The sequence below is a fragment of the Anticarsia gemmatalis genome, chromosome 2, assembly GCF_050436995.1.
Source record: "Anticarsia gemmatalis isolate Benzon Research Colony breed Stoneville strain chromosome 2, ilAntGemm2 primary, whole genome shotgun sequence".
Taxonomy (NCBI): Eukaryota; Metazoa; Arthropoda; class Insecta; order Lepidoptera; family Erebidae; genus Anticarsia; species Anticarsia gemmatalis.
The window spans coordinates 13,377,654-13,390,373 of NC_134746.1; the positions used below are offsets into that span (position 1 = coordinate 13,377,654).

At 36.5% G+C, this 12,720-nt stretch overlaps 1 protein-coding gene across 1 annotated transcript; it reads right to left on the minus strand.

Annotated features, from left to right (window-relative positions):
- Nucleotides 1-4,513: 4,513 nt before the first annotated feature.
- On the minus strand, nucleotides 4,514-12,680 carry LOC142985521 (nucleolar complex protein 4 homolog B). Its single transcript, XM_076133743.1, has 10 exons — nucleotides 12,529-12,680; nucleotides 12,327-12,435; nucleotides 10,641-10,843; nucleotides 9,242-9,372; nucleotides 8,638-8,780; nucleotides 7,341-7,538; nucleotides 6,694-6,865; nucleotides 6,170-6,336; nucleotides 5,834-6,024; nucleotides 4,514-5,638 (listed from the first exon to the last, which is right to left on the minus strand). The coding sequence occupies exons 1-10, from the start codon at nucleotides 12,649-12,651 to the stop codon at nucleotides 5,522-5,524; spliced, it is 1,554 nt and encodes a 517-aa protein (XP_075989858.1). The 5' UTR covers nucleotides 12,652-12,680; the 3' UTR covers nucleotides 4,514-5,521.
- Nucleotides 12,681-12,720: the final 40 nt, after the last annotated feature.

The following is a 12,720-nucleotide window of genomic DNA, read 5'->3' on the forward strand; positions in this document are numbered from 1 at the left end:
TAAGCGCGATGAATATTTTAAACGTCAGCCTGTTACCACGGTCGATGCAATTCTATCGAAACGTCGCAGTAAATAAAGTATCGTGCCTTTATAAAATATATTCACTACGAATAAAACCTGTTGTACATCTTAGTATCACCTTTACATATTTTGGAAATAATATCAGAAATGTCGATATTTACGATTTTTTATTCAATGGTCATGTCATTCATCTCACAGAATTTATCATATTTTTTTGTATCCTTATCATAATTTATCCCGACTAGAATATTTTCATTATAAACGTACAAAACGTGTGGAACTGTATTGCACTAGTATATTCTTACTAATATATAACAAACACTGGCCAATATCGTCTAATATAACGCCTGTACTCGTATTGTCCGATTGTAAGTCAATCTGATTGTCAATCTTATTGACAATATCGTCATTGAAAATGTAGTGTATTAGTTCAAGTCAATTGATTCGAGTCTATTGTTATTCGATTTGTTAATAGAAACAATTTACATTATCATTGACGACATTCAGGCAGACCTAGCAAGGGCCACGTGACAAGACAACTCTACAAGATTTAAATCGGTAAGACAAATATACAAAAAATACCTCCAATACTCATTATTACTGAATTTTATTGTCATCATGACTGATCCCCAGCAGCTAATATGTTAAGAAAGGAAAAAGGTTCATTTCTTAATATATTCTACCTTGCATACTACCGAATAGTGGGAAGAATACAATAATTACGTAACCCTTTGACTGACGTGCTCACGTCGCTATATTTTTGTCGACATTTGCCGACGAAAGCGTCGTCAGCACGTTCTGATTTGTCGAGTATAGCCGACCGTGGAAGTCAAATAGTTAAAATGCAACAATCGTTCCCACAAATTATTTGACATGTGTTAGAACTACTCAAGTTTCATTCAAAATGCTTGTCATCCTCTTGCCCTCGCTAAGTAGCATATATCTTAACAATAATTAACATATTGGCCCATCCGTAATAAGTTATGTTGCCGACCGCGCCCTGTCTGCGAGGCTCCGTCACACAATTAAATATAAAACAATAAAGTTTAATAAATATGGCCTTGTCATAAGCCCTAGGGTGAGATTTCACAAACATTTTATTAAGTTCAAATTACGCACAAAATATATTTCTAAGAAACTAAGGGTTTACTTACTAGTTCAAATTTGAACCATCTCCCTTAAAATTAAGAGCAAAAAAATCTATGTAAGCATCAATACACAGTGCTCAAGTACTTTCTTCACTACAATTCTGTACATATTATTAAATTTCAACTTTAGTGTTCACTGGTTCTCAAACTGGTAAGGTAATTCAATTATTTTGTATAATAAGACTCAAAACTTATAAATAGTTGTAAAATCTCACCCTAGGGTACACTGGTTCTCAATTGTTCGCGTGAAGGACAATCTGAAGAGCTCCCTATCCAATGTTATTTACAATCACAAAGTTACGTATCCAATTACATATTTTATAGGCCCATTATATATTAACTAAACATTTGAAGAAATAAATAATATTTCATTTAGATAGTTGTCAATAAAAAAATAATGTATCGATTCTTTTTATATCGATATCTTTTTAGATATTTAAAATGAAAAAAAAAAATAACCAACATTTGTCACTTGATTTCAATGAAAATGTGAATTACATGAAATAATCTTGGCCCTACATAGACATTATTAATATAACAATAAAACCACGCAGTGGACAAGGAGCTTAATATAAACCTATATTAAACAAAACATCTTAATGTAATGAAACCCTAACAACAACTAGCGTGATAGTCATTGGAATGGACTTCACTGCAGGCCTAGCACGGGTTTGTGACAAGACAAGAGCACAAACGACTATAGTGCGTTAAAACAAGACGGATAATGATAGCTACCTTGTGTGTTCATGCTAGGATCGTGACATAACTCTTGCTACAATATTTCGTATAAGAGTCTTGTCACGGTTGTTCATGCTAGGCTCGCGACATATTTCATGTCACAGTTTATGGAATATGACAAAATCACAACATAACTGTGCCTCGAGTGAAAAAGGTTATAAGTGTGATTTTGGCATAAAATGAGTTAATTGTCTTGTATATAGCTCGTACTAGGCCTGCAGAAGTGTTAGTGGGAAGACGGACAACGACACCTGTAACAGTTAACTTACAGACCTTAACATGGCCAATCTACACTGCGTCTGTACTACAGCGAACATAACGCCGAAAAATATAGCTGTCTCTTTCTGTCACACAGCGAAAAGTAGTCAGGAAACGAGACAGATATACATTGCAAGACAAAATCTTTGAAAGTCGATAAATCTGATGTTTTACGGGGATAAAACTATACGAGTCTGCATTGTATTCGTTGTAATACAGATATTAGTGTACTAATGCGTGTCAAACGGAAATTGTATTGGTCTAAAAAACACATGGTTTGAAAACATATGATACTAATCAAAATCAAATAATTAGTTTATCTATAGCAGGGGTTCCCAACCTTTTCTGAGTCCGGGACCACTTTTATATTATTCTTGTTAGCAGGGACCACTATGTTAGTATTTTAAAGATAAAATGTAATAATCATACTGAAAATTTCAAATTTTAACGTCATTCGCGGACCACATTTTGACTTCCGCGGACCACCGGTTGGGAACCACTGATCTATAGGATGCGATAATGACACGCAATACACTTACATTTTGCTTGCCATGTAAGGAACCCATTCTTTATTTCTGAACGATAATCAAGTAGTTAGTATTACATTTGCTCGTTAAAAACTAGTCTCCTTTTATTAAACAATCCAATGTGTGTAGGGCCTCACATTTGACACGCATCGTCTACCTTATACAATACTACGTGCCGCTTACATACAAGTTAACCTCGTGGATTCACTTGTATGTAAACGGACATACCCGTCCGTTAATAATCAGCATTTATTACAAAAATGTGCTAAAAGAAGAATCAAATTATTAACTTTATGTATTAAAAATGCATTAAATTTTAACATTACTTCATTAGATAGACAATTTTTTTTTCAACAAGACTGCCAACATTGAAACTTGCTGTCGTAGATGAAATATTTTCGTACGGCTGATTGCCGATAATATGTAGAAAACGAATTTCTTAACGTATTTTATTGAAAATACAATAGCATATTTTTAACATTACTTCATTGCATAAACGTTTCCTCAACAAGCTTTTCCTACCATTGAAAATGGCCGCCGTATATTCAAACGGCTGATTATATTACCGATAATATTCAGAAATCTAATTTATTAACGTTTTTTTATGAAAAAGTCAATACCATATTATGTTTAACATTACTTCATTGCATAAACAATAATTTTTCAACAAGATTTCTCTGTAAAATAACTTCTAAGTAATAAATATAATATTTCGCTGACTATAAACGTCGGGCCCTTCATCACAGTCGCTCGAATCGTACAAAAATAAAATTAACACAACTACAACATGCCACCTCGTCTACAGTTTAACATTACAGTGCAAAATTTATCATTATCTTAACTACTAAACACTTTTACACACTTATTCATATACACTAGATTATTTAAACCAAGCTTTCCCTTTCGAAAAAAGTTAAAAATGACTTGTATCATATTATTATGTTTTAGTTACTTAGATATATTATAGGGGAGAAAATGTAATAAATATTATATTTCCCTATTTGAAGAAAGTGTTGGGAATAAATCGTTAATTATTAATTGAAAGACTCCATACGCTGTGTTGAATAAAGGCGGACTTAATGTTTATTGCACTTTCGTTGTAGAAAATCCATACTGATACAATACCTACTAACTGTTTTTGATGAAATGAAGCATATTTGGAGATAATTCAAGAACCCATAATCTTCAGTACGAATAGAGCCCTTAACCATCATTATTTTTAAGTGTATATGAATAAGTGTGCAACATCAATATCTTGTGTATTTCATAATATTTAGGAAGAGGAGTTTATTTCACTCACAAAACTCGCTACCAAATACAAATAGTTTAAGATAACTCGTAATTATTACATCTTTATATAAATAAACTGTAAAAAGAGCGAAAAAATTGTTATTCTCTTAATAATTGTATGAATAATTTAGCAACAATAACATTTATGGGCAAGCTAAACTTAATCGCGTTCCTGCGCTAGGCCAATACTTTATACACAGTTAATGTCCGTACTTCTAACGCTTAGGAAACGGTAGATAACATTTATAAACCATGTTGTCTAAAACAATTGAGGAAAGCAATAAATGGGTGTACCAGATTCGGATGTATTTGGATGAACGTTTTAAAAGATATGCTATTAAAATGCTTTTTGAGTATCTCTGCTGGATACAGGTCTTATTGACAGAAATCAGAATGCATCTTTATAGAATCTATAGTATGAAGGTCTGATTCCTTTATCTTCATAGTGGTAGAGTACATAATAAGAAGTATTTCTTAAGAATGGTATTTCAAGTAAATTATTAGTCTAATGGGCCAATTGTCACTTTAAAAAAACTTACCTCCTTCGGTAAAATTGAATCTTTTGAAAAAGTATTTCGTAACACTCATTTTTAAATGTTACCTACCGCTTCCAAGCAGTGCTTACAAAATATACTGTCATAACATTGTGATACAAACTTCGACCGTATTGCTACCGCGTAAGGATCCAAATCGAATGATCAATGTTTATGAATCGATCATACAATTTTGACGACCGTGCACTTTTCTGAAACACGTTTATATTTTTCTGGATTATTTTTATAATATTTTGGTATACGATAATGTTATAACAGACAATGGCAAAGTTGTCTGGTTATTTACGCGAAATGGCGCTATCGTGTTCAGAGGTAAATATCTTTATAAATATAGAATTAATTTTACTATTCAAATGTTGAATAAAATGTGAATACTCTAAGTATAATTTTAATTTACAATTACCTTATTTATAAACTAAAAAGGTAAAACTTGTTTGATATACCTCTGATCCACTAGCGACATCTGCTTTAAAAAGTCCAGACTACCCGCCATTTCTCATTATCTAATTTACTTAACAATTATCTTTAAACGATATATCCAGATAAATATAAACACAGTAGACATCGTATCGAAGCTCACTTCCTAGTTGTAGAACAAACAATACAAGTAACAAAAACACTACCGACATTAACAATTTCTCTATAATTTACACCTTCAAACGAAAGCGATCAGCTAGCCTGACAACATGTTTTGAAAAACAAAAAACAAATATGGCACCCTACGGGCGACAGGAGTTTGGTCCGACCGTGCGTACAGCGTGGTACTGACCGAGCCTCACAACGATCACGAACACAGTAATATTGAATGCCACCATACCTTCTGTCCCTTTCTAATCGTTCAGTCTCACTCTCGCACGCAAGCGTCGTGTGGTCGTGATCGTCGTGCGGGTCGGTCGGTCCTCTCGTCCGGTAGCGTGTGTAAATGCGCGGAGTGCGGTCACGAGCAGAGTGCGGCGGGAGCGGGCGCTGACGTCACGCTCGGCGCTCAGGCCATCAGCTCCCAGTACTGCATGACGCGGTCCCCGGACGACGTCATGCCCTGCGGCCGCACGAAGTTCATCTCTATCGTCTTGAACCTCTTCTTTAGCTCCGCGTCGAACGACTGTGGAAGAAATTATCTGACATTGAAGAGATTTTATCGATAAAGTTGTCGCTTATGATGTAAGCTGTCTAAACCTGCGAAGATATTAGTGTTTAACAAATAAACCTATATAAAAAAATGACTGCGGCGGCGAATTCTATGGTGGCAGAACAATTATTAGGTGTAGTAGTGTGTGGTATCGTTGCGTGTACTCACGGTGGCGAGGTCGTGCGGCGCCAGCGGGCGCGGCTGTGCGCGCGCGGCGCCGGCGTCCAGCAGGCGCGCGGCGGCGGCGCTGAGCGCGGGCACGTCGTGGCGGCGCAGCGCGCACACCTCCCACAGCGACGAGCCCAGCGCGCGCGACGCGCCCGCGCACGTCTCCTCCATCACGTACGGGTCCGTCGACACTGAAGGAAACGTACTTTTAACATTTGGATTCACGTATGAGGAGATCCCGACGCACGAAAACGACTAGAAATCCCAGCCCGTTAGTTCCTATATCGAGTAAACTAATACAAAAATATAAAAGCAAACGTAACAAGTGATACTTACTGATGTTAGGTGAATCCTCGTAGCAGATCATACGTTTGAGCGCGGGGTGCCGCACCAACAGGTTGGCTACGAGCTGTAGAAGGCCTACGCCGTCTTCCGCGGACGCTACGAGTGCGAGTCGAGACAGACGTTTTGCGAATGCGGCTACTAGACTTTCGGGCAGATGTCTAAAGAAGAAAAAAACCGTATTCATTATATTTTTCAGTATATTATTTTTTATAATTTTGAAAGGCGTTATGACAATGGAAGGTTCGAAAGTATAATTTTTTGTAGACTTCCTTTCGTTTTTCTTTAAAGGCACCTTCCGCACTAACAACAACAATGTCGCTAGAAACAAACGCCTGGCCGCCAACGTGAACACAAATCGCCACGTCCCCGCGCTCGCGACCGCCACCGCGCCCGCGCGTGCCAACGTGAACAAGCACTTACAAACATACAAACAACAGACTCCAAGTACAACTTGACTGAAACAACTATTAGTGGATAGCACAAATAATAATTATTGGTGTGGGAATAACACTCACGTGGAGCTAAGGAATATATCGGCGAGGTGCATGAGTCGCTTCTTGTAGCGCGTGGCGAACATCTCGGGCTCGAACATGGCGTACAGCCGGTCGTACATGTCCGGGTAGTCGATGTTGTGTACACGCACTAGTTCCAACACGCCCTGCAGCGCGAGCATGCTTATTGGACCACCTGTTGGACAACAAATATGTCTAGTAAAGTTACCGTGGACGTAATTTTTTTTGGAAGGGAACTTTTAGTGTAGATTTCTTTTTTATTTAATTGTGAACGTCGTATGTAAAACCTTATTTAATTTGTTACTGTATTCGAAGAATAAAAAGAGTGGCTAGGAAAATTTTGTTCAGCTCTTTCTAATGATTCTGTGCATTCAGTAACTGTAACTTTGGCTATCACAACAGATATTTTTTAAGAACGAAGATTGTCAAAATCAAATCATTTAAGTATGCATTTAGGCCAATACACTTATGAAAGTCGATAATACAGAGAGTGAATTTACCGCCAGTTCGGATGGTAGGGGCAATGAGAAGAGCTGGCAAGAAACTCTTGGCCACTCTTTTTAATCGCCAAATGGTTTTACTGAGAGATACAATACAATAGAGGGACACAGGTTCATTGGACTGATGCTATAGTGGCACAAGCTACAGACCGGCGTCAAGGCTGTCGCACAGCATGTCGGTGGCGAGGTGCGGCTTGGCCAGCAGCGGCATGAGGCGCTCCACCAGCAGCAGCAGCGCGCGGCGGTGCGTGCGCGGCGCGGCGCACAGCGGCCACTGGCACGCGAAGCCCCAGCAGCGGTTGGCGTAGCGCCGGCACACGCCCGGGTTGTACGGGAACGGCGCCTTGTCTGATAAACAACACGAGTTTAGTATAATTTTACCCATTAATATCCCTCTGCTGGACAAGGGCCTACTTCCGTAATGAGGGAGGAGTCTTATTATATTATATACTCTTTTACTTTCTAATTATCCTCGAAGAGCTAATCTTGTTTGGGGATAGACACAAAATACAACCGGACCCGAGACAAGTGTTTGTCTTTCGTAATGTAAAAGTTACGAACTACTGACCATTCACGGCTTGAAAGAGGAAAAAATTATACTAGTATGCCAATGAGTTCTTTAAATGTCTTGTGAAGAACAGCATCAAACACAGTCTTTGTAAAATAACTCTGATACTATTTTGTTTTAGTTGCAACAAACAATCAGTTTTTGATAAAAGTCAAACATGTATTATTCTGTAATCATTAGCTATAAAATACTTTACATCAATGGATAAAACAAATGTTGTCAATCGAGATGAGAAATGAGTCATTATTTCACAACTATCATGATAAGTCTGTAGATGACATCATTGAGTTAAATAGCAGTTATTCTATTAAGAACTTTATAATATCTTGGAGTAACTGATAAAAGTATGCTCAGAATGACAAGGTGACTGATTATATTGGCTGGATATAAACTAGGTGTGTTGTCCTGCAGTCACATTCATGTTTGAGTTAATTACTTGACTAACTTATATCTTAGCATGATGTGAGATAGCTCATAAGCTTATATGTATAAGTCTAGGTACAAAAATATTACACCAGACTGTTTCTTTTTTATTGTCTTATGGCCAGCGTGGTGGACTCAAGGCCTGATCGCTTCCGCATTCCGGGAGCAGCTTGCCCAGCAGTGGGACAGTAATGGGTTAAATTTTTATAATATAATTAATTGTTATTTATCTATACACATGCATGAATCTAAAGAGATATATAGAGATCGTAGCATGTGGCGATTTTTTATTAGGTCGGGGAAAAGTCTCAAAGTACCCAAATATCGAGCTTTTGTGCAGAGAAAAGATTTTATTACAAGTTCATACTATAATGCGAAAAGGCTTTTTCCCCGACCTAATATTTACTTTCAAATATTGAACAAGACAGATAAATAGGCTGATGAAATAAGACTTACCATCAGTTCCACAGAGAAGCCTCTCCTCCTTTTCCTCCACGTCCCTCTCCTTGCCCTTGCCTTTGTTGTCCATGGCTATCTCACACACCAGCAACTTGTCCAGCAGCTCTAAGTAGTTTTGTATGTAGATGGATGTTGGGGACCTGACAAAAATATTGTAGGAATTAGCACGATTGTCTCTCTTCCATGCTATGAATCCCTAGTACCAAGGTCAGCTAGAGTATGATTATGATGTTAGATGATATTTTGGTAATGAGGTATGGTCTAAACATAATTCAACATATGCCACAGAAAGTTATTGTAAAATGCTATTTATTTATTGTGGGGTTACTAGTTGAATGATTTGTGCTCAGAAGCTGAGGTACATTTATAGGTAGTTTATCTATTCAAACTGTCCTGTTTATATGAGCTTAAACATTATTGAATTGATACATCCGCTAAAAGTACATCAGAAACGGGGGCTTAGTGTCAAAGTTCTTACAATCAATTATATAAATGTGATCCAGTTATTATAGTCATTTAAGAATCGTTTTAATTGGGGTTTTTTTCCAATAAGAAAGAAAAAATATGTAAATTCAAGAACATTTTCCTTCTGTCTACTTACTTGCGATATGCGAGTGTGGAGAGTACTTTGAGTCCGTACTGTTGAACATCTCTGTACTCTGTGAACTCTTGGAAGCGAGCGATCGGCGCCGACATGGACACCTCCGAGTCTAACAGCATGCTGAAGATGTTCTACAACAATGGAAATGAGAAATAAAATGTGATATTCTGTAACAGTTATTAGACATCAACGTTAAGGACATCTATACTAATATTATAAAGCTGAAGAGATTGTTTGAACGCGCTAATCTCAGGAACTACTGGTCCGATTTGAAAAAATATTTCAGTGTTAGATAGCCCATTTATCGAGGAAGGCTCTAGGCTATATATCATCACGCTACACAAAAGGAGCAGAGTACGAGTAAATGAATGATACAAAAACGGGGAAATTTTTGACCTCTTCTGTGACGCAAGCGAAGTTTCACGAGTAAGCTAGTTGTTTATATATAGAACTAAACAAATCAGATATTAATCACCCATTGTAATTATAAGAAACAATTATAATGACAATAATGCTGTCTGATTCAATCTTGTTACTTATTTCTTCACCCAATATAACTCGTGTCGTAAGTCATGTTATAAGTGTAAATGTGTAATATGTTACATTGTAAGCACTTGAAAACAAGCAATAACTATCTCGTTACAAACTGGAGACTACATGTAACTATGTAATCAAGTTATAGCATTTAGCTTACATGTCCTGTTTTATAAACTGCCTGTTATATGTTATTGAAGATGGTTATAAAAGAAGACTCCCTAATATCGTGATAACGATCATCGTACGCTGTTATTCGCAAGTTTACAATTTATATTGTTAAGAATCTATAAAGATATTTGTGGCAATGTTCTAATAAATGTTGGTGCTATTTTCAGCTATGAATACACATAATACAATCGTTTAAACGCGTGAATATCGAGTAATGGTGTCCGAGAAAAACGGCGCCAATCTTTAATACAAAGTTTTAAAATAATTAAACACCATATAATCATACACAACAGATAAAGCTTGTCTTACAATAAATTTCATAAAATTTTGTTGCTATAGTTTATGGAATTATACAAATACTTATACTGCCCAAAAAGTAGACAGAGTTCAGCGTATTATATATCTAGGTATTGTGTCGTCCATTGTATTTCACTCTCACATAAAGTTCTCAAGCATATTGTTAGGTCAGGGAAAAAGTCTTTTTGCCTTATAGTATGTATGAACTTGTAATAAAATCTCTCTGGCTTCAAGAATCACAAATGAGTAGGTACACGGTTCATTAGGTTTCTTTCAGTGAGCTCGTGGGGTACCCAAATATGGAGCTTTTTTGTGTAGAGAAAAGATTTTATTACAAGTTCATACATACTATAATGTGAAAAGACTTTTTCCCCAACCTAATATGTAGTGAGCTTACCTTGAGCCTCATAGATGGGAAGTAATACCCAGTGAATTCTTCAAGTGGGTGCTTGCCTTCTGCCTGCATGAGCTTGCAGGCGGTGACGAGGGCCTGCAGGCGCGAGCTGGTGCGGCCGCGCTTGATACACTCCACCACGCGGCTGTGTGCTGACTCGTAACACGCGCGCAGCCATCGCTTGTATTCCGCTTCTGGACTGCGATCTATGGACAAACAAAAGTTATAATATTAATTATATCTTTTTGTCACAGAACAGTAATGTTTGGAGTAATCTTATTACAAAAGTATTAAGATAATGATGCTGTTTAATGTTCATTGTTATTACATTAGACATTATTGACACTAATTATTAACCAAGTTAAAACATAAGGTAATAATTATTTCTTATAGTCTATATCTTGACAATTGCTTTGTCCAAACCTTTACAAAATTTGCTTTTATTCAAAAAATTTTCATATTCTTTGTATAGAATGTCCAAATCAAAGTACATTGAGACCATTAAACTAGATAAAAATAATGATAGAAGGAAAATACATCAACTAAAAAAGTGGTATGCTTCTTTTATCAGACACCAGGATAACAAACACTTGAATAAAAAACACATTGAAATATAAAATGAATGAATGAACAAAGCAATGTCCTTGGCACATGCCCTTCAAGTTTTGAATGTGTTTGTGTGGCACATGTCCTTCAGTGTGGCTGAATGTAACTATATGTATATGTATACATATATACATGACATCACCACTGTGAAGCTTTGTTGATGTACTTGTATTGATAATGTTACTAGATAGTATCAAAGTGTTACTGTTTTGACCACTAATTCAATTTTCAATGTTAGTGATAGAATTTTATTTGTTATGATAGTTTTTTTTACTTGTTTTTATCCATGAATGAGCAAGGATATATTCTAGTTTATAGTATCAATCAATATCTACATCAAAATGTTATTGTGTGGTATTTTACCAGCGGTATTTCCCTACTAATCAGATAGTATTATTTATATTGACCTTTTTAATGAAATCTTATATTAAGTTAAATTAATGAAACTTTACACTATCATGTGCATCAAATTGAATGCAATTTTTATGCTAGTTTTGTTGACTTCATTGAAATTCTTCACTTCATTTGAAGTCTGGTTATTGAGACTTGTTCTACAAAAACATCTATATTTAGCTGTTGCCAAACAATTTAGAATCAACACAAAAAAGGATGTAAGCTATATACAACCTACAATGAGACATGTGAGTAGGTATACAAATACATACATGTGCGTGACCTTGAAACTATAACCAATAGCACATTACTCTATTGAACAATGCTGGCACAGACACAAACCATTCTGCCTACTTGCCTACACCACTGAAACTTTGACATTATATAAAGATTATTTATATAAAGCCATCGAACATAATGCCGTTCCGTAACAAGAGCAATTACACAAGAGAGTCGCTCTGCGGTCCAATCAGACTTTTATATAAGCAAATAACGTCACATGTCGCGGAATGTGATCTCTCAGGGTAGTTCCCACAACACCTCCTAACACATCTCGATCATCATATTTGATTCGATATAAACGCCTTCTACGACCAAAACGATGACAACTGCGTCGCATGTATACAGACAAAATCAATATTATTACAAATGAAAATAATCTTTAGAATTGTACACCGCTTTGGCACTCACCTGCAGGTTTCAATGGGACGATTCCCTCAATTAGATCACCTCGTTTCAAAAGCTCGGTAAATATCACTTCCACAGTAAGCAGCAAGGGCGTATAATTGTCCGTCTCAGCCTGAAATATAATAAATAACCATCAATAAAAAACGTAACCTATGACGCAGTTCAATAAAGAGGATTTCGGAACCACCTAGCAAGTTATGCTCACCTCGAACATCTGTAGAATATCAGCAAGATTATTTGCATGCTTTCTGGAATTCAGAAATTCATTTGCTTTATTGCGTAGCTGCGCCGAAATCATTTTTGATAAATTTTGTTGCACAGCAGCCATTTTTGTATTGAAAAGAATTTGTCAGACGGGCGGACAGACAACATCAGAAAAACAAATTGGCAAAGTCGC